Source organism: Periplaneta americana, chromosome 9 (genome assembly GCF_040183065.1).
Source record: "Periplaneta americana isolate PAMFEO1 chromosome 9, P.americana_PAMFEO1_priV1, whole genome shotgun sequence".
Lineage (NCBI taxonomy): Eukaryota > Metazoa > Arthropoda > Insecta > Blattodea > Blattidae > Periplaneta > Periplaneta americana.
Genome location: NC_091125.1, coordinates 73,757,229 through 73,781,244, shown reverse-complemented (window position 1 = coordinate 73,781,244; position 24,016 = coordinate 73,757,229). Strand labels below are relative to the sequence as shown.

General features: G+C 36.4%; 1 protein-coding gene across 2 annotated transcripts in view; it reads left to right on the top strand.

Moving 5' to 3' along the window:
* Positions 1–24,016, top strand: part of Rint1 (RAD50 interactor 1) — a 58,233-nt gene that overhangs the window by 5,728 nt on the left and 28,489 nt on the right. The window contains exons 3-7 of one of the 2 annotated variants that reach the window (XM_069835061.1): positions 8,662–8,835; positions 12,810–12,935; positions 16,312–16,576; positions 17,038–17,263; positions 23,030–23,361. In XM_069835061.1, the coding sequence (XP_069691162.1) occupies positions 8,662–8,835; positions 12,810–12,935; positions 16,312–16,576; positions 17,038–17,263; positions 23,030–23,361 (1,123 nt within the window). The remainder of the gene's footprint in view (positions 1–8,661; positions 8,836–12,809; positions 12,936–16,311; positions 16,577–17,037; positions 17,264–23,029; positions 23,362–24,016) is intronic. The other variant, XM_069835062.1, reaches the window with a different exon arrangement.

Genomic DNA, 24,016 nt, shown 5'->3' with positions numbered 1-24,016 from the left:
TATCCCGAGGAATTTTTAGACTTTAATTGCTTTAGAATTGTAATTATTTATCGTGAATTTGTTGGAAAAATTTGAATATTTGGGAAAGTTACAGGAATAGATATTTTCAAACAATCGATGGCATTATTATTATTATTATTATTATTATTATTATTATTATTATTATTATTATTATTATTATTATTATTATTCTGTGGGATGTTTAGGTTATCAGTTATTGAGAGAAAATGATTGTTGAATATGTTCGCACCTTCTGTTGCATCTGATGTTTTTCTATTATCTGTTACCAGAGAGTAACCTGGTTCTTTACTTCTACACTTTCCACTTTATTTTTTTATTATGTTCCAAGTTGTTTTGATTTTATTATTCGAGTTTAGAATAATTCCGTTATAGTAAAGTTCTTTGGCTTTTAAGATTACTTTGTGTAATATTTTAGAGTACTTTTTAAAGTGAGCTATTAATTTGGGGTCATTACTATTTCTACTTCGAATATAGAGAGACCTCTTAGTTTTACAAGAAATTTTTATGCCTTATGTAATCCAATTGTTTTTAGATGTTTGAGAATTTTTGTACTTTACAGGAAAACTGGATTCAAAGATATTTAAGAATGTATTATGAAACACATTGAATTTACTATTCATATCACCATTATCATATACTGATTATGTTTTTGAATTAAGAATACGGCATTATTATAATGATTAAGTATATTATGCTTGGCTGAGGAATGATAATCATATTATGTAAAAATTTATTTTGTGATTCCTTAAGTTCGGTCTTTATGCAGACCAGCAAAAATTGCCTCTCTTTGTCCCATGTTATTTCCTGGACCAACGTGTAGCCTGACATGTTTACTTAATGATCTTGAAAGGTAAAATTGCCCATATTTGCCCCTTTTGATAAGATTTAGATAAATATACGTATTGGTGTATTTCAAATTAATCGTCTAAAATACGAATATTCTCAGTATCAGTTAATTTCTTCTCTACAGCAAAACTATGTTCAATTTGGCTATCAAATAGTTATAAAAGTAAAAAAATAACAAACTTTTAGTCATTTATTTTGGTTTCAGAATGGAGTACCGTTGCAAAAGGAATTGTTTGATACTTTACAGAAGGAAAAAAGTGGTCGTAAGAAACAGAAAGACGTAGTATTGCAGTTTCTTATTACAAAAATCGGTCTAGAAGTCTCCCATAATCAAATTAAATTGTTAGAAAGACATGTTTCTCGTTTTTACATTAATTTGTTTCGCAGATTCGATAAATGGAACAGAAAAGAGGAAGACTACAGGCAAAGTTTGGGGGGGGGGGGAGCAGTAGTAGGTCTAAGCGTAGAAAAACTCAAAATGTAAGAAAACCTGCAGAGACTGCGGAAAATTTAATATTCGCTGCAAAAATAAAGTAAGTGCAGAAATAACCGGAACTGACAGGAATCTCATCCACAGATGTGGAATTATTAGAGTCGGGCAAACAGCCTCTTACTGCCGCTCGTTCTCGCAGGCAATACTAGCTGGCCGATAACGCCAGTTCCGAGAATCGTATTCTCGAGATCGCCACTCTCGGGCACGAGGAATACCGGGTCCTGGCCTGTTATCGCACGGCCGGCTTGTTATGAAATGCGTACACTGACTGCCGGCTTAATTGCCGCTCATCACAACTCGTGACTCTTATTGAAATGTTAATGTTCATAAAGTGTGTAGGCTACACAATAATACAACATATTATGATGACGACATTCTTGTAGAATTCATATTATTTTAATTAACTGTTGCCTTTCTCGGGAGACAAAATATTGCAACATTTTCAGCTCTTCAATAACAAGCTGTGATTGGATCTGTAACGTGTTTTCTTGTTATCAGTATTTCGTTCACATTGTTTTTATTCATTCAATAGTGTTTTTGAATACCGCTATTGTAATGGATATACAAGAGTGTATATTTACAATAGTAAGTAAAAGCTAGTCCGCCTCCTTGGTCTGATCAAGATGGACCGGGTTCGATTCTCGGTCGTGAAGTCAGGGGTATTTAATTCGGACCTCTTCACGGGGACTGGTTGTCTGTCCATTGTCCAAGTGTGTGTGATGTCTCGCAGTGGCCCCCGAATACTCTGGCCCAGTAAAGGGGGAAGTCCTGCAGTGTGTGCATGTGTTCAATATAGTTGTGGGTCTAGGTACAATAAGCCTCAGGTTACGGTTCCGAAATTAGTAAAAATAAAAGCAAATTAAACAGTAGGTACTGGACAACAAATTACACGAACGATTTTACAATAAGAGTACATATTATAAAACAAAATGATATAATTTGAGTTAGTATGATTGACAATAAAATAATTAATACGGCAGTATAATATGTTAGAACGCATAATAGAGCAATTAGGCATTCGAATTTCATCATAATGAAATAAAATGACATAAAAAATAAATTGAGGTAGTAGAATATTGGCAATAAAAAATTAATTATAGGACGCATAGTAGACAAGCAAAGTATTCCAATTTTTTCACATGAAATAAAACGTTACAAAATGAAATAAAGTGAGATAGTATAACTGGCAATTTAAAATCTTTAATAATAGGAATTTAAATGTTAGAACTCATAAAAGACAAATTATGGTTTCAAATTATGTCATTACAAAATTAAATATTACAACATTAAATAATTTGAGATAGTATAATGGCAATTTAAAATCATTAATAATAGGAATATAAATGTTCGAACTCATAAAAGACAAATTATGGTTTCAAATTATGTCATTACAAAATTAAATACTACAAAATGAAATAATTTGAGATAGTATTTGAGATGGTAAATCAATAATAATAGGAATATAAATGTTAGAACTCATAAAAGACAAATTATGGTTTCAAATTATGTAATTACAAAATTAAATACTATAAAATGAGATAATTTGAGATAGTAATTTTAAATATTTAAGATTTAAAAAAGTGTACTATTATAAATAAAGTAAAACCAACCCCATGACATGCCAAATAGGTCTAGAGGATGGCGAGAGGTTAAGGCTTCCACCTTTACAGACACTCGGCATTTAATGGCAGTAGGGATGTCAGTCCTACGTGCTCACCGCCTTTACCTCCTAATGAAGTATGTCTCTAGTAGGCCTACTCATTTCTGTTAGAGATTGAGTAGACCTCAGGGCCATAGTGCGGCTGGAAGGATCAGATCAGTGGAAAAATCCATGACCCCATCGGGAATCGAACCCGCGACCTCCCGGCTTGAGCGTTACGCCTTAACAGCGACGCTACCGTGCGTTTCTTTACATACAGTAAATACTAGTCTTTAATTCACGAATTTATAGTATTACCGTGGATTAGTATTAATTTGTCAAAATGAAATATTATAACTAAAGAACAACTTCCTTAACTTCCTTAAAAATTCATACCTGAAAATTTATCCAACATGCACTTGTTTTGTCATTTACAATCTTTCCCACTAATTTGTAGGTTCCATCCGCTAATTTACTCCTCACGGTTTCTTTTGTATTAGACTGCATTGTATTTAGCAAGCACAACTCATCACCACGTATAGCATACTGGGTTAATGAGTGATCTCTACAGAGTCTACACTTCATAAATAGCTTGAGATATCGATGACATTTGCTCTTGAGCATATCGTCCAATCTGCGAAAAAATGTGACGGCTGTTATCATCTCACATCCAAGTTGACCCGTTTTAACCCAAGTAACCATAACACAGATACCTGTCTCCATACGTCCTTATTCCCTGAAGGTTATACAGTTTGTGTTGAAATCGAAGTGAGATGTACTATGTTATATTTGAGCTTAATTTTGTGTTTGAGTGATTGATTGATTTCACAAGGGCTGGATCCGGGATGGATCCTTGCACTTAGGCCAGTTAGGCCCATTGTACTCCCTATATGCGATGATTGCCTAACAATAAGTCCGAAAGATGGCCCGGGTGGCATCAGTGTATCGACACTGACAAGCACGCCATCCTTCTTGTACCTTGCAGGCAAGGTCCCATAATCTACTAACAAGCCCAAACCCAGGGCCCGGAGCTTCAAGCTCTTACAACCTCGGTAAGCATCGGAAATCCGAACTACTCCTGGATATCATTCCAGCCTCTTTTTAACTATTACAGATGATAAGTGAAATGAGAGAGGGTGGAGTGTATTGGTGGGATGAATGAGAGAAACGGGAGTAACCTGAGGAAAACCATTTGCAACGTCTATTTTATCCACCACAAATTCCATCCAGACATGACTGGGGTGTGAACCCGAACCGCCTAGATTAGTGGTACTCACTAGCAATTATTGAAGAGCCAACATTGAGAAAAAGGTTATTTTCCGAGAGCCACAATGCATTTCATAGTATTGAAGCTTAACAAAATACGTGGATTTATTATTATTATTATTATTATTATTATTATTATTATTATGAGTTATTTAATAATAATAATAATAATAATAATAATAATAATAATAGTATGTGATTGGTGTTTCTCAAAATTAAGGGCGAACTTTGCTACTCTTCTGCAAAATCAAATCAATAGTACGAGAAGGTTGAATTGTTATTTAATCTGTAATCTGTTTTTAATTTCCAAATTTTGAAAATAAAGTGTCACATAGGCCTACAACTGAAAGACACTCTTTTAACAATATCCGTACCTGTAAATGGCTTAACTTCTGCTACGTGATACGATACTTTGGTTTTAGTTCGTTTTTATGTACAGTGGAATACATCGATTTCTGTTCAGATATCAGAGACATTTTTAATATTTTCAGCCTCCTGTTCTTGGATGAGAATATTTTGGACACTTCTTATCAAATTTTGAATGCATGCTATTGTAATATATATTAAGATAAACATGTTTACAACCCATTATTATATCAAGACATAATAGGCACATGGGACATCATGACTATCCTTTTATAAAGAAAACAAATAGCTACGTGTAGTAGCTGAAAATCTTCATTGGCAGTAATGATACAGGGTAACCAAAGTTTTCTCCAGTTGCACATTATTACAGACATTTATATATATACATATATATATGTATATATAATAGTAATAGGCCTATTAGTTCAGGGGCCGCAATAAATGTTTCTGAGTGCAGCAAGCAGGCCGCGGACCGCGTAATGAGTTCCACTGGCCTAGATGGAAGGCCAGCCTCATGTTATACATACTATATTAAAATACCATTTAATACCATCCGTACAATAACGGGTTTTCATGCGTAGAAGGGTTCCATACAAATTTTACGGAACAAACGTTTGAGTCATGAGTCCTGCGGCAACAGCTTCTTTGGTTAACTCGCCGTTATTCGAGAACCAGTAAAGATTTTGAGTGGCCATCACTTTTAAAAGTAATTTCCATCCTTTCTCAACATTTCTCTCGCTTTGACCCCCCCATCTAACGTGAAAAATAAAAAAGTTTTCCGCTTACCAGAGGTGAAGTAGCAAATGTCTATTCTAAACAGATCAATTTCATCGAAGTTAATATTTTTTTTCTCACTTTTCAAAAAAGATTTTCAGTTTGATTTTTTTCTATGCTTTCCTTAGACATTGACCTATCAATCCAAAAAATTACAGCGCGATTGATTAAGTATTATAGGAGCTACGACTTGATATATATAGGACCGGGAAATGTATAAGCCAATGTTTCCTATAGAGCCACGGCCCGAGCGATATTGCTTCCTTATCAGTACTACAGTCCCGTCTAGACCTCCGAGACTGTCGGGAATGACCTAGTATCGGTAATCTCGGGACCAAGAGAATCTCATGTTCTCTATCAATGAGTCATTTGGCTACATTCGGTACGTGCGCACTAAGCGAGACTGTGGAGATTACGCAACCGAGAACGGGCGATAATATGAGGCAGTCTGCCCGACTCTAGGAATTATACTTAAAACCATATCCTGTGGATCTGAAATAAACACAAATGAATTTGAAAAATATGCAACTGAGACTCCCAGGTTATTTGTCTCACTGTACTCTTGGTATCCCATGCCTGTCACTGTACATAAAATACACATGCATGGTTCGACTATTATTTCCGAGGCATTACTAATTGGATAAATGTCGGAAGAAGCACAAGAATCAAGGTATAAACACCTTAAGCAATTTCGTGAACGCCATGCCAGAAAGATTTCAAGAGAGGCCACTAATCGGGATGTATTCAATCAGCTCCTTGCCACCTCTGATCCTTTTATAACATCCTTCCACCAAGAGAACCGAACAAAATACAAGAAAAGGATACTACATGTGGAAGTCATAAACCTATTGAGTTCTGAAACAAACAAGGGACGGCTCAGCCTACTGTAAGCACAGTCACAACTTTCGGAGGCGAGGACAGTACCAATACTAATTAGTAACAGTGATCAATGAACATTCTTTACCTACTAAGTGTTAAAGTGTTTCTGAACCTGTATTGTGTATGTGCTCGCTTAGATTTTATTATTTATTAAGTGCCCCTGTAATGTAATAAACAGTGTAGTTACTTTAACGTGTAACAAGCATTAAAAAGTTACTATTAAACAGTCATGAACATAATCGTAAAATGTTTGTAATACTTAATGCTCAGATTAATTCAATGAATACTTATATATATATATATATATATATATATATATATATATATATATATATATATATATATATATATAAAGTGTTAAATTAAGCGCCTTTATTATGGACGAAAAAAAACTGGGTCTACCACTTTACTGTTCAAGTATACCCAGGGGAACGCGAGCCATCAGTTGAGTTGAGAAACATTGTCCTAAGATAAGCAATAAGCAAGTAGAACTGATATAGTGTTAATATGATATTATCTTTTAGTTGGCACCAAAAATTGGTAAAAAGAAAAAGTGTTAAAGTAGCTTTTAGTATTTTTGGCCAGCTTTTATGCCTGTAGGAAACACTGTGGCATAGGTAGAGAGAGAACCATTCCCTTGGGGCGAGGGGGGGGGGGGCGAAGCAAAACCATAGAATCCCCATATAACGAGGTTATGGGGGACATCATTTATCTCCTCCCCCATTATAGCTTGACCGTGGTACAGTATATCGGAATATGATCATTTAATAAAGGTATTTTCGGGGGCATGTTTCTTACAGTGTTACATCCATATCCGCGGTTTTTCGAACCGAGTTGTATAGGGCTTGAACTGTAGGTCTACTACAAATTATAATAGGGTATAACTTAAAACAATCTTCCTCTTTTTCTCTCTCGCACAAATACACATGCATACATCAATAAAATTACGTAACAGTGCTAACAGAAACTTTTTTATATGAAGTTTATCTTCTTGAAGATATATTATGAAATGTAAATTCTAATTATTTTATTCAATCTCGTCTTTAAGTTCATACATTGTACCAGGATCACTTTTCTTTTTTCTGCATTGTTGTGCAGTATGTTATTCATATTTCTCCAAGTGGCGGCCTGAACACCTGCAGACTTCTAACACATGAGTACAGGTTGTTACAAAAAAAATTACAGTGCTTCCATTCCTCAAATGAGGTATAGGAATTCTTATACATTCAGAAATTTGAAATAAATATTATAGTCCAGACACATGATCCGAAGACATTAATTCATCAACTTAAGCACAGAAACTTAATCATAAACAAAAGCAAAAAATATCTTTTGAATTTAATATTTCATAATGTTAATAGAAAAAAAAAAAAAGGTTAGGCAAGTTTGGGGGGGCAGTGCCACCCCGTGCCTCCCCCATAACTCCGCCTATGTATTCATCATCTAGTCTGTATGACATTTCCATTTTGAAAGAAACAAGACTTTTTCGCTTTCAGTTTTTTCTTAAGTATTACCCTTTTCATTTTCTTTATAAATTACTCTATGATTTCTTCAAATACTTACAAAGATTTTTAAAATCATGGTTGTATATGCCAATCCTTTCCTAATTCTTGAAGAGTTCCTACCTTACGACGTATGACAACATAATCCTCTTTATTCTTACTGTTCTAGCCTAGACTAGTTTTGAGATCTTGATAAGGTGGTAGGCAGAGATGGAGCAGCATTTCAACCTTCCCTCTTGTACAGGGAGACTCCAACTCCAGCACGCAAGCCGTAAATTGCTCTAAATATAATCTGTTATGTACTGTGTTTTTTGCTAAACATAATAAGAGAGTTAAAATTAGTATTTATCTTTCTTTGTATTCTTTTCTTCTTTTCATTATACTCTTCTGTTTCTTTCTCGAGCTCTTGAATGTTCACCAACTTCCACACTGTTTTTAAAAACAACAACCTGGGAATAATGTAAGCTGTGGTACCTGAGCAGTTTACACTACCTCAAAGAATTTTATAGAAGAAAAACTGTTAACACACCCCGTCCAGCTGTAAATACAAATTCAACAATGAATTCTAATTATAAATATAGCTGGTATTAACATTTACATGAAAAACAGATGAAAATTCCTTCTCACATTCGAGAAAATGGACATTTCGTGGTTTGATCTGACCAAGGAGCTAGACTGTTCACATTTTGCACCAACGCCTTAAATTCTTGCTCGATTTAGACGTGGTAACAACATGATTTGCAACAAATGAGAGCTATAGCATGATGTAGTGCACTCTCAAGAGCAGAAATCAGTTTCAAACTAATTTACTATCGCAAGTTTTGAAACAATGCTCCTCGTTTGTTTCTTCTTTTTTTTTTACCTGTTATTTACAGCAAGGGTCTGGAATCTGCACTCGCAGAAAAGGATGATCCCAAATGTGTTGAGCTTTACGTGTCCCTTTGCAATCTCAACAAGCAGTTGCGACACTCAAAGTGCCAACACCTGGTTATTTTCCTCAGTGATACAGTTCACTTCTGGCACAATCTTCTGAAGCAGAAATTCGCAACGTGAGTACTCTACATAAACTTAATATTTATTCTTCATCTTCTTCTTCTTCTTCTTCTTCTTCTTCTTCTTCTTCTTCTTCTTCTTCACCTCCTCCTCCTCCCAATTATACTGTTGCTGCCACTACCACCATGACTTCTACCATCACTGTCCCCATCCCTGCTGCCGCCGTCGCCACCACCACCACCACCACCACCACCACCACCACCACCACCACCACCACCACCACCACCACCACCACTACTACCAACTCCACTTCTACTACTACCACCTCCACTTGTACTACTAGAACTAGTATGTATATTTAGTTTCTCTGCAATGGAAGTTTCCAGGAGAAAAGGGAACTGGTGCAATAAGGTTAGTATGAGCATAGTGTCATCGACCTTTAAGCTAGACTGCAGTGAATGCTGGCAGCTGGCAATAGCTTGTAAAAAAAATAGTCAGTAATGCAGTATGCAGAATATCTTTGTGCCAAATCCATTATTTGTAACAAGTGGTGGTCATTATTTATGAATCGAAGAAAGAGTATTTTTAGTACAGCATGTTTTTCATGCTGGAGATAAATTTCCAGAAAGTGTAAAACTTAAAATCTGAGGAACATTTTCGTCGAACATATGCACATCGTGATACTGTGCACGATTTCATTCAAAAGTTTTGTAATACCAGGATTGTTCACGACGGTCTGAAAAGTGAAAAGCCTTCAGTTTTAACTTACAAATGGCTTTTAAGAAACCCGCAGGTTCATTGCCACCCTCACAAAACCCCGCCATTGGTCCCTATCCTGAGCAACATTAATCCAGTCTCTACAATCGTATTCCACCTCGCTCAAATCCATTTTTATATTATCTTCCCATCTACGTCTTGCCTCCCCAAAGGTCTTTTTCCCTCCGTCCTCCCAATCAACACACTATATGCATTCCTGGATTCGTCCATATGTGCTGCATGCCCTGCATGTCTGGATTTAATATTCCTAATTATGTCAGGTGAAGAATACAATGCGTGCAGTTCTGCGTTGTGTAACTTTATTCATTCTCCAGTAACTTCATCTCTCTTAGCCCCAAATATTTTCCTAAGCACCTTATTCTCAAACATCCTTAACCTCTGTTCTTCTCTCAAAGTGACTCCAAGTTTCACAATCATACAGAACAACCGGTAATATAGCTTTCAGCTTTTTTGAGAGCAGCCTGGATGACAAAAGCTACTCAACCAAATAATAACAGGCATTTCCCATATTTATTCTGCGTTTAATTTCCTCCTGAGTGTCATTTATATTTGTTACTGTTGCTCCAAGATAGGCCTATTTGAATTTTTCCACCTCTTCAAAGGATAAATTTCCAATTTTTATATGTCCATTTCGTTGAGTTTAACTAAGGAAGAAAAAAGATTAAATTTCCGACATTATGCTGCAAAGCCCCAGTAAATCAATGCAGAACTTAGCAGAACAGACCATTGTTTTTTTGCGAACAGCTCATAATGCCGTAACTAAAAGCCTTAAATTACACCCCTACAAATTTACAGTTGCTCATGAATTAAAGGAATTTTATCACGGAAAGAGTGATATAATCCAAATTGTTTTAGGTGTTCACTAATAAACATGGACTTGAAGTTTGGACAGGACATTTTTTACTGAGAGGGCATGGTTTCACTTTTCTGAATACACTCATTCCCAGAATTCGCACCTATGGTCATCATTTAATCCCCACACACAATGAGAGAGGTCATTACATCCCGAGAAAATAAGGGTTTGGATTTTCATATTTAGCAAGACACATATGTAGGAACTTTCAGATGTTAGAAAATAATTTGTTTATGTTTGGTTGTTTTCAAATATTGTCAGAGAATTGAAGGAATGCTAAATATTTTCTTAACATATTGACTTCTAATAATCGTTATCTGTTGCTTTACTGTGTACTTAGTGTTTGACATTTACTTACTTATTTACAAATGGCTTTTAAGGAACCCACAGGTTCCTTGCCGCCCTCACATAAGCCCACCATCGGTCCCTATCCTGTGCAAGATTAATCCAGTCTCTATCATTATATCCCATCTCCCTTAAATCCATTTTAATATTATCCTCCCATCTACGTCTCAGCCTCCCCAAAGGTCTTTTTCCCTCTGGCCTTCCAACTAACACACTATATGCATTTTTGGATTCGCCCATTGTGCTACATGCCCTGCCCATCTCAAACGTCTGGATTTAATATTCCTAATTATATCAGGTGAAGAATACAATGCATGCATTTCTGTGTTGTGTAACTTTCTCCATTCTTCTGTAACTTCATCCCTTTTAGCCCCAAATATTTTCCTAAGAACCTTATTCTCAAACACCCTTAATCTCTGTTCCTCACTCAAAATGAATGTCCAAGTTTCAGAACCATACAGAACAACCGGTAATATAACTGTTTTACAAATTCTTTCAGATTTTTTGACAGCAGACTAGATGACTAAAACTTCTCAACCGAATAATAACAGATATTTTCCATATTTATTCTGCGTGTCATTTATATTTGTTACTGTTGCTTCAAGATATTTGAATTTTTCCATCTCTTCGAAAGATAAATCTCCAATTTTTCTATTTCCATTTCGTAGAATATTCTGGTCACGAGACATAATCATATACTTCGTCTTTTCGGGGTTTACTTCCAAACCTATCCCTTTACTTGCTTCAAGTAAAATTTCCGTGTTTTCCCTAATCGTTTGTGGATTTTCTCTTAATATATTCACGTCATTCACATAGACAAGGAGCTGATGTAACCCGAGTGTTTGACATTATTAGGTAAATAAACAGTTTAATAATTTAAGACATGTAATACAGAGTAGTGATCACTCAATACACAAGACAAAACATGCACTTGAATGTAAGTCAAGTATATTAATTGCTTAAGAAAGGTTACGAATCACGACACTCAACACGTCTAATAGCCATATTTGCATGGGTATCATTTTCAAAACTCCGACTTTGCCTGCCTGCTGCACAGGACCTGTTGACAGTGGAACATCGAGGAAATAATTTACAGTGTGTTTGTATTGTGTCATTGTGTGCGTGTGTGCGTGTTTTTTCCCTTACTTATCAATCTTCTCGCACTGAGACAGAACAGCATCTTTGTTTTACAAGTTTAATTAAGTAAGAAGAATACAGTTTTTTCTATACCTAAATGATGGGGAGAGAGCAATGGTGGATTGAGTTTTGGTAATGGAGTTGAATGGACTTTTTCTGTTGTTAGAGATAAAAATATAACACATAATTTTCACGATGTCTCGAAGATGGTTCTATCTTCATCAGGCAAGAAGAAAGCCTACTTGTATGGATCGTTACATACAGCTGCCTGTATGACTGGTCAACGATTGTCAGGAAGAAGAAGACGAGAAGACTATAAGAAAATAAGGCATCTTATATCTTCAGTACCGCAAGTGATATAAGATGCCTTCTGTTCTTAGAGTCTTCTTCCTGACAATCATTGACCACTCATACAGGTAGCTGTATGTAACGATCCATACAAGTAGGCTTTCTTCTTGCCTGATGAAGATAGAACCAATCTTCGAAATGGCGTGAAAATGTCTAGGGTCTAACACGTGAAGGACATGATGATGATTATTATTATTATTATTATTATTATTATTATTATTATTATTATCTCTAGCAGTGGAAGAAGTCCACTCTACTCCATTACCAAAAAAACATTTTTTTTTCTCCAATTTGTTTTGGTCTTCTTCACTCCTCCTCCTCCTCCTATTCTTTCTCACTTATTGTCGCACTCAACATCATCTATGCTTTAAAAGTTCAATTAAGTAAGAAAAAGACAGTTTTTCTCCAACTTGTTTCGGCCTCCTCGTCTCCTTCTCCTGTTACTCTTTCTCATTTAATGTCGCACTAAGACAACATCAATTTTTCTTAAATTTCAGTGTTGAACTGAAATATTTGATATTATAAAAATGAGGTGAATTTAGTAATTACAGTGATTTTATATACTTTCAGGGAATTTGACATGGTATTAAAAGCAATAAAATGGCCTTTTGTTAACAATGTACTGGCCACTCCACCTCCAGATGCTCTTCATCGGTTCCAGCTTCTAACTGAATTTCTCCTGCAACTTCAACTCCCGTATCCTTTTTGTGAGACCGGAGAGATCCTTTTTGTGAGACCGGAGAGATCCTTTATCACTTTTTACTGCTCTTAATATGCAGAAAAATCATCAAAAGCCCATTGTCTTTCTTGTATATGTTCCTTCATGAATACAATATATATATATATATATATATATATATATATATATATATATACACACACAGTAGGCTATATACAGCGCCTTCAACTTAAGATGCAACCCAGGCACCGACAGACGAGCCGTACTCTCAAGCTGTAACACCCAGCGGCGTTGTGCGGCAATTGAACTGTTAAGTGGCCCAGCATGTATTCTTTCTACCTGTATTTAATGTTAGTTTATCTTCCGTAAAATTAATTTAATGGTGTTTATTTTCTTACGTTAAGACATAAGATGTTCAAAATTACTTCCACCAACTTCAGTACAATGCTCACACCAGTGAAGAAGGTGCTGAAATACGCGATCCAATTCCTGCCTTGAAATGTTGGAGATCACGGCCAGAATATATATATAATTTGAACTGGTAATGGAAATTATGGGAAAACAGCTGAACGGATTTTAATGAATGACCCCTCATTTTGAAGCTTGCAACCCAAAGATTTTCAGAAAAATAGTAATCTTCAGTGAAATGTCAATTTTCCTACATCATTTTCCTATTTTTCAAAAATACATCTGTTGTCAGTTTTGAGAACTAATGGCTTTTCAGAATAAACCAAAACACACACACACTACAATAAGCACTATTACACGAAGGCCATGACCTGCAGGATTTCTGACATGTTTAGAGCAAATCAGAGCAAATTCTGTGACATCATAATGACAACAATATGTCGATCTTCATTTGTGTGATTTTTTATAACGTCTCTATAATTGGTTATTAAAAACCTTCAAGACTTACTAAAAATAATTTACAGATTTGATTCTGTGGTGTGTAATTTTCTGAGTACAGCTGTGTGTACTGGATATTAAAAACTACGAAACTTGAGGTGGTTTGATGACATTATCACCATTAAAAGTGAATTACATTTGAAATCCGTTTCAAATTAAACAGGGACAAAGTGAGAATTAAAATTAAACTGGCCTGATGGCCAGAGCAACATTATAAAACAGGGCATTCCCCATTCAAAGAGAATGTAGGATTTATCATTGACAATCAGTAACCACTGCCATTGCCACCACTGCTCTTATGAACTGATCTGTCCAGAGTATAGTTGGTGTTCCTCAGTTGTCTATATTGGTAAACCCTTCAGTACTTGCGTGGGAGACATCTGTCAACCAGCGTGTTTCTTTTCATTGTTGTATTTCCTAGAAGGGGTTTACAGCCGTGATGCTTTAGGTACCTTCACAACAAAGCTCATATAATAACATTCTTTAGTTTCATTCTTGAAGTTGCTAGTATAACTTGTGTAGGGTAAGGTTTTTCTTCTGAGTGATAATTGTCAACCACGCGACTTCTTACTTTATGGTTTCTGCAGAGTTTCGGTAAGTATTAATGATCACTTTTGTGAGTTTTATACTACATCTTTACGGATGTTTCGTTCTATTGAACTTCGAAGGATTGTAGATCTACATTTATCAAATTCCTTCAGAGATTAGAAGGCATTCTCAAGTATTACTGCAAATTCAAGAATCCTCTATGCCAGTCTCAAAACAAAGGAATGGATCCAGGGGCCGTTATCAATTTGGCAGGTCTCGAAACAAAACAACTATATAGAAATGGTGTATGAAATGTTTAAAACGGACATATGCTGACCATTTGAGGGATATCTGTGTAAATAACTAGATATTGTAAAGACACATCTGCAGAAAGCATTCAGGAATAAAGACTTTTGAATGATAATCCAAAGAAAATAGGACAATAGGACACAAGCTATTCAAGTATTATTGTATACAAAAATTTTCACAACAAAGTAGGGATTATAAACGTGTTTACAATATTAATTTTGTCTGTAAATGTAGAAAGTTTTGAAATATACACTTAATTATATATTAATTATATAAATGAACTAATTCTGTTTCAAAATTAAAACTATTTTTATATTTATAAATAAACTGTCCATACTCTGTGGTAACACATTTATGTAACCATTCGTATTGAAAAGAATGTTCAAATTCATTCTCTAAAGCAAGAATGTAACTTGGGTGACAGCTGTCTCCCATGCGACTGAATACATTACGAAAAAGTACGAGAGTACTGAAGGGTTAAGCATTTTGTTTAGCTATTCGGTTCTTCTCTTCCTCTGAGTACATTAGTGATGTGGAACATTCAACATTAATTGGTGAATGTGGTTGATAGATTCGTACAGTAAATTTCCGTATTCATTATTAAAAGTGATAATTTTTAACATACAGAGTTATTTCCTTGTTCTGAAGTGTTGACCAGTACCCATTATTTTTTATCTGTTGCGCATATTTTTATCGCAAATTTTATGTCATCGAAATGAAAGTGTGTGTTTTTTGAATTCATTTTTGTACCTAGTTTTAATAAAAATGTTAATACAGAATTTATTTCTGTTCGAAAATCAACTTTTCAATCGACGATGATGGTATGTTTAGGCTACTGATGCCAGGGGAGGCAGGGACAAATCCACGCATAATTAGGTCACTAATATGGTCCTACCGCCAAATTTTACATGGGTGAAAAATGACCAGTAAAGTTTGGCTGCCGCCCTTTCTTTCAGTAGTATGGTTCTTTTGTGTCATAGCATTTTGTGAAATCGACATTTTGTCGACATGCTCCATAATGTCCTTTGATTAATTGATTGAAATCTACAATGCTGGACTTAACAATTTACTTCTCTTTTAAATGAAACCATGCGAGATCCAATGACAAGAATGTAGCCCAACCACTACAGTGCTTGCCACAGCTAAAGACATTCACGAGTAGCCAGTTCATATACCACACACTACTGCTCTACGAGTGTCTCTTGTCATCTTACATGAAGTGGCAGTCATACAGAAATACACAATCTGCTGGTAGTACTAATGATAGATTACATGACTGTTTCAAACTCAGTTAAGTTTTTAAATTGATACATTTATACTTAAGAGTGATGTATTATTCCAAAGGTAAAAACAAGGGCTCTTCTTATTCTTCCTCTTCCTTTTCGGCACAATTGTCACAGAATCACTGTCTTGTAAGTTCATAATAATTTTTTTCCGAAATTGGATCACGGTCTATTTCCTTTAAGAAAACAGATCTCAGAAGTTCATCTGCATGATTTACACATCACTTCCAGTCTTGCATTGTTATTTTGTCTTTGTGGGTCAACCCAGTAAATTTTCAGTTTTCTTGTATGGTGCCTATAATGCTGTGTAATAATATTACTTACGTTTATTTATGAGTATATGACTTCCTCCTTAACGTAAAAACAGTGAAGATCTGTTACCACAGGCAGTAGTAACTTCGGCTCTTCTTACGGACTTTGCCCCAGTATGTCTGCCAATATCCTTATTGATTCGTCCGTTAAGGAAGCGGTTCTTATTTCACTTCTATGGTGCAAAACAAACGAACCGTCCTGACAAACCAGAATGGTTCTTTACACAAACTCTCACATGGATTCGGGACCATGAAAAGTTCGTGAGCCAGTGGGTGCAGCCAGTGCTCAATAGGAACAACCTACATCCTGTCTCGGCTAAGGTAAGTAGAAGTTTGTTCAAAAGATTAAATTATACATATTTCCTTTTAAGATTCCCCGTTAATCTTTTACTCCAGATCTTTCAGCTTTGGAGATTTGTTCACTATATGTTTCGTATCTACTCTTCGCTGTTAGAGCTGTTTTCTGTAGTGACTTCATTACGAGATCACTATGTCTGTTAAAAGATCAAGTTTTATCTCAAGACAATAGAGTTTTAGTGATGATAAATTAAATATTTTGAATATGACTTTCTTTCAAAGGAGGTGAGTTAAGTTCCATTAATATCACAATGAGTATATTGACAATTACTTATAGGTCAAAGTGGCAGGATGCTGTAATATAGAGTACCGGTATATTGTTTGTAGCTCGTATATTGGAGTATGGTAAGGAAAAATAATAGAGATTTCAATTCTGCCCATTGGTAATCAAATCTTTGTATGTCTGTAACATTATTTTTTCACAGCTCGAGATGATGCGTGGTTTGGTGCAATTGGTAGTGGAGAAACTTCACTCAGAGCTGCCACATCTGCAATATGATGATACACTGTTCTCACATACAGTGGATGAGACGCTTGGGTTTGACCGAGAACTGCGAGATAGTTTTGGATACCCAGCTTCGCAGCCCAGTGTGATTGGTGTGCTCACACAAGCTCAGATCTTCGTTAAGTGGATTCACATGGAGAAGAAGTGTGAGTCATTTATATTCTCGTATTTTAACCCAAGATTTTAATTTTGAAATTTGTAAGGACGCAATAACAATAATGTGACAATGATTTATGTCAGAGTGATAAAGAAATTTAGAATAGCTTCCTTCAGAATGAAGCGAAACCTGAAAACTTGTATCATAGATTTATAGCATAACAAAGGAGTTGTGATCCACGCAAAATTGCCGTTTCATTGTGTGCAACACGTCTTCTTGCTCAATGTCCAACATTGTGTCTGCCTGGCCACACTAAATCATTACTGTGCGCAGTCAGTTTTCGTCATGGCATCGAGAAATAGGTCGTAAGTTACTGCTGTCCGAAAATTTGGAATTGAAATGTAGTATAAGTACATAGATATTTTGGCCTCCTTAATACTGGGTCATCCAATTATCGTCTGACCAGAGATGCGGCAGGGATTGTGCCAGAGGATAAGCTATTGCTTCCTGTCAGCCGGGCAATACATAAGTCCGTGGTTTAGCAGTTACTTGTTATGCTACAGTGACTTCCTAATAAATTCTAATGCATTTTAAAAGTTATGTAATCACCCACCTGCCTCCATTTTCCACACATTTCTGGCATCTGCTTAGGAAATTATCTTTCTTAGTTCTTTTTGAGATACTGAATTGATTTTCCGGTGGATGTTATCCTTCAGTTCGTCTAAAGTATGTGGATTCATCTTGTATACTTCCCATTTCTCGAAATTTATTAGTTAATTTATGTATCATATCAGACTTGGAATTTCTCTTGAAATGAACTTCTGACAGCATGAGCAGATTCTGTATGGACATACAAATCTTAAATAAAAATCTGATGTGAAATAGAATAATTAAGCTATTATTTGCATTTATTCTTAGCAGAATGTAGCTAGGTGCATGTGTAATTGCATGCACTATTCAACAACGCTGTGTCGCATGAGTCAGGTAAAAACCAGTTAACCTCGCCTGCCCACTTCACCGTTTGGCTGTAGGTGTTGCTTTACTGTTATTAGCTGAAGCAGTTTCTGCTGCAGCTCTGGTCAGGAGATAATTGGATGACAGAGTATAAAGAACAGTCGAACAATTGGCGAATATCACACATTGTTTCCAAAACGTTTTATTCACGAGGAAAAATTAACATACAATATCTTATTCACAAAATTGTACAGGAGAGACTGTTAAAAGTGAAATTGAATTACTGTGATCCAATTTCTGCTGAGGAAAGGTTAGTGGATACACTGAGGTTAGACTTTTTTAACAATTTTTTTGTAATTTCATTTTCCATTTTAGATGAAAAATTAATGCACACTATTATCATTACATTAGTAATACTGGTAAATGTAAATTAGTATGAATTTACTGCCAAATTTTCTTGGACTTCAACTGTGTGGGAATCCATCAGTTCACCCCTGGTTGATGCTCTGAAGTGCTTGGTGATAGGGAGTAGGGGTAATGATTGTTCACTGCTGTGGAGTAATGGTTAGCTCATCAGACTATGAAACAAGCGGGTCCGGGTTCAAATCCTGGTTGAGGTTTTTTCCGGGATTTTCCCTCAACCAGTTGAAGCAGAATTGCTGGGTAACTTTCGGTGTTGAACCTCGGACTCATTTCGCCATCATTAATACACATATCATCGTCCATACCATAGCCTAGGTTAAGTTCATGGTGTGGTGTGTTATACTTGTATAAGAATGCGGCCATTTGGTTACCCAATCATTCACAGAATAGGAGTGGTAAGCACAATAAGCCTTAGGCTGCACTGCAAGCCTTCGGATCTCTCCTCCATACAAGAGAAAAAAAAAGGGGAGTAATGATAGCTGATTTGCTACTTACTGAAATAATTTTCTTTTAAAACATCTCCTGGTATTTAATTTTCACCAGCATCCTTCTCGCTATTGGAAGAGATATAAAATCTGTCAATAAACGTAAAACAGACAGAGAGGGAGAGAGAGAGAGAGAATGAGAATGAATTTATTTATTTATTTTATTGGGTTATTTTACGACGCTGTATCAACATCTAGGTTATTTAGCGTCTGAATGAAATGAAGGTGATAATGCCGGTGAAATGAGTCCGGGGTCCAGCACCGAAAGTTACCCAGCATTTGCTCGTATTGGGTTGAGGGAAAACCCCGGAAAAAAACTTCAACCAGGTAACTTGCCCCAACCAGGATTCGAACCCAGGCCACCTGATTTCTCGGCCAGATGTGCTGACCGTTACTCCACAGGTGTGGACATGAGAATGAAAAGAAAGTCTTCATCATATAAGTCCCTTCCGAGAAGCATAAACTTTTTAACCTAAAGTTCCGAAATGGACTAGTAATATTGATCTCCCACTTTTCTCTTATGTCGGACTTGAGTTGTGAGTGGTTTCTACTTTCTAGACAGATTCCATAATGGAACCATTTTCAATCTCTTGGAGAGCTGGCTGAAGTTTATCTTCATGTCTTTCTTTTGGCTCAGGATTCATAGAATCCAAGTAGATATAGAATCCTTTAAAAATGGTAAAAGGTGAAAAAGCGGCCAATTCAATGTTGAATTGTAGCCAGCTCCTTGGCTTGAGCTGGGTTCCTGCACCTCTTTGAATTGTTGTTTGTAGTAGTTCCTTATTCCTCGCTATTTTATCTGAAAAAAAAAAATATATATATACATATATATATATATATATATATATATATATATATATATATATATATATATGTCGGGCAGCTATTATAGGGCCCTACAACATTTTGATTTCACATGACAAAAAGTAAGTACTGTTGCTGAAATAGCAAAAGGGAATGTGTGATATATTGTCGGAAGAACTAAGTATTACAGTGATGATCGAAATACTACTACAAACAATTTTATTCGTTCAACATCTTAGTAATGTTGCTGGCATTTATTGGGAAGCTAGGGGGAAAGTAAAGCAGATCAAATCGATGGCGTTCAGTAAACATTGATCAGCTGCATTTTCATGAAGTAACCATTCACAGAATATCCTCCGACGTTCAAAATCAATCTCTCCTTTCAATTCTTGGACAGGTTGTAGATGGTATGGGTAGAGTAATGCCTCATGTACAATTCTTCACACTGACTTCTGAGACATGTGATAATGTGCAGCTAATCGTCTTGTACTTGTACCTGGTGAACATTTACAGAATGCAGAATGTTTTCTGCAGCAGCAGCAGCAGTCCTGCGACTTCGCTGAATACTGGCATTGTTCATCACAGGTGCAAAGCGATCAGTTTCCCTAAGGCGACATTCTGCTGCTACAAATGTTTTTGGAGTTGGGTGTCGTTCAGCGTAGATGGGAGCAGCAGCAACAGAATTGTTTCTTACTTCACTGTAAATCAAGATCATATCGGTCATTTCAATGTTTGTGTGTGGTTCCCTCATTCTGTATTAGTGCCAACTGTTACATTATGCAGTTCAGTAAAGTAAAAATAACATTAATCTCAGTTAAAATACTCAACATCATGAATCAACAAAACTTCACCGTAACTACAAGAAATGGCCAGCTATGAATACATCTCTTTTTAACCACAAAACAACACTGACTGTTAGTTCCGATTTTAGCCACGGGTAATTGGTAGACTAGCTTTGAAATAATGCAATGTTGCCATATCTTGATAATAATGTAGTTTATATGACAAAATATGTTTGTTTTAGTGTATAGAATGCTCCACATTACTTTATACAGTGCGTTCGTAGCTCGGTCGGACTGTTCCACGGCCTTGGACTGGGTGAAGATTGGCGCACCTGCCGCCAGAGTAGCACTGTAGCTACCGCTGACGCGCCAGTCAGTCGAGTTAGATCTGTCGTGAGGGAAAGACGTCTGTGCGCGTGTTGTGAGTAAAATTGTGTTGTCTCGTGGTGATAAAGTGTCTATTAATAATGGTTGAGTACACTTTAGAACAACGTATTTTTCTCTATGATGCATATGTGAAATACTCTTCTGCAAGAAGGTGTCGAAGAGAATTTGAACATCGGTTTGCAGGTGTTCGAATTCCTAGCAGCTGAACTATTCATGCCCTTGTCAATAAAGTCAGACGTACAGGATTTTTTTTTAACAAGAAATGTGTTCAACAACGCCATGTACTGACAGAAGAGAAGCTTGATGAAGTAGGGGCCAGTTAGAGCACTCACCCCGCAAATCACTGTGATGTTTAGCACAAGAGGTTAACATTTCCAAGACGTCAGCTTTTGTGGCAACGAAACTTCTGAAACTTAAGCCATATAGGGTAACTGTAGTTCATGCTTTACAACCACAAGATCCTGTAAGTAGGGTTAAATGCAATTGGTTTGTGCAGTCCGTTCATAATGGCGACGTGGACCCACTTTTAACGTTCTTCACTGATGAAGCGTGGTTTCATTTTCACGGTCACGTTTCTACTCAGAACAATAGATATTGGGCTACTGAAAATCCCCATATTATTCATGAAGTTCCTCACCATGCTGCAAAGGTTGGGATTTGGTGTGCAGTGAGTGTGAGTAGAATTATCGGTCCCATATTTTTCGACACAACAGTTGATTCACACCTTTATGTAACTTCAATTTTAAATAATTTTTCTCCGCAACTAACAAGAAATGAACGATTAAGTGGCTGGCTTCAACAGGATTCAGCTACAGCGCACACTGCTGCGAGTTCTATGCATGAATTGCGAAGTGTGTTTGGTGACAGAATAATAGTCGAGGATTGTGGCCACCTCGTTCCCCTGACCTATCTCCATGTGATTTTTATTTATGGGGAACGTTAAAGAATAAAGTGTACGCATCAAATCCGCACACGTTACAAGAATTGAAGGACAACATCACGAGAGAAATACAGGCAATCAGTCAACATGAACTTTTGCAAGTGAACCAGAATTGTTTTCGGAGATATAGGGAATGTTTCGAGTTGAAGGTCATCACTTTCAACATCTGTTGTGATGCAGGTAAGCCTAATGTTAGTAGAGTAGTTAGTGTTCCATACCCATGACTTGCCAGCCATTTACTTGTAACTCTGGCGGCAGGTGTGCCAATCTTCACTCAGTCCAAGGCCGCCACAGAACGGTCCGACTGAGCTGCGAATGCATTGTAGTACATGATTATGATTCACTCTGTATATGGGCAGTAGTATAGGAAAAATGAAAAAAATGGACGCATCTTTAGGCAAACCTCTAGACTAGAGAATCAACCTATGCTGAGATCAGAGTTCAGATCTCGATTAATCCAAGAGGAGTTTGTGATGATAATAATAATAATAATAATAATAATAATAATAATAATAGTAATAATAATAATAGTAATAATAATAATAATAATTTAGGTGGCTGCTGCTGCGATCCATTTGGGTCACTGATTGTTGGTTTCCAGTACCAAGTACCACTAACTCCTCTCAACTGGTTTTGATTTAAATGATATTTGTTTTGAATTTATTCACCTCATTTGTATATATTTATTCATCTCTATTCATGAAAAATATTATCTTTTACATGTTGTAAATTTACTACATGAGACCCAAGACTGTACCTCCTCATTCAATGGAAATCGCACATACCATTTATTTCACCTAAAATTGATTGCCCTCAGCCGAGCTTGAACCCGTGTAAGTTTGATTCAGAGACTACTAGACCATGTAAGGCGACTTCAGGTTAGTGATCATTATCAGCATTTTCATACCTAAGAGTTAAGGAGAAAAGGGTGAAAAGCTGTTCAGTCATAAGCCATCTTCTTCAAAATTATAAAATAAATCACATAAAGGGAAACTTTTTCTAATGATCTCATATTACTTTGTTCATGTTGATTGTTGCAGATGCAGGTGAAAAGATGGATGCCATGCTGAGTTCGGACACTGCATGGCTACCACTGAGCACGCCAGAGCTGGATGAACTTCGAGTCACAGAGTGCGGTGAGAGCTTCCTCACCCTGCTGCTTACTATCACAGAGCGCTACAGTAGCCTGCCACAACCAGGTCACCGCCTGCAATTTCTAGAGTTGCAACTGGAACTGCTAGACGACTTCCGAGTGCGATTGTTGCAACTGCTACATGAAGAGCCTACAGATCCTCTGAACTCGTTACTGCCAGCCATTCTAAACACTATCAGCTATCTCGCCTCTGTGCTGCAGGAGTGGGGTGGACTCACGGTAGTTTACAGTCCTTTAATTATTTGTATTTCTCACATACTAATACTTTTTTTTTAATTGGTTATTTTACGACACTTTACCAACTGCTATGGTTATCTAGTGTTTGAATGAGATGAAAGTGATAATGCCAGCGAAATGAGTCCAGATCCAGCGCTGAAAGTTACCCAACATTTGCTCTTAATGGGTTGGGGGAAAATCCAGGAAGAAACCTCAACTGAGTAACTTGCTTCAATCAAAATTTGAGTCTGAGTCCGTTCATTTCGCGGTCAAGCTTGCTAACCGTTACTCCACAGCAGTGGACTGTATGCTTGTTTAGTACATATGTTTCTAAAGGAGTGAGAAGCTGAAGTAATATTGTTTAGTTTGTGTAATAGTATTTATTTGGGGAATTAGAATTCCTGAATAGTGTAGGGGTTGAGTGAGTGACTGAAATATTCATCCCATTTTAAAACAGTAATGTAACAACTTCAACATAGACGACTTAGTCATTTCACAGTTGTAAACCTATTCCAAAGCGCCATTGTTGGCATGCCTACAGATCTTTGTTATCTTCCTATAATTTGTGGGTATACGCAAAATTTATTCTTAATTAATATTTGAGGAGAAAAATTCGCTCCAGTGCCAGAGATCGAACCCGGGTCCTTGGTTCTACGTA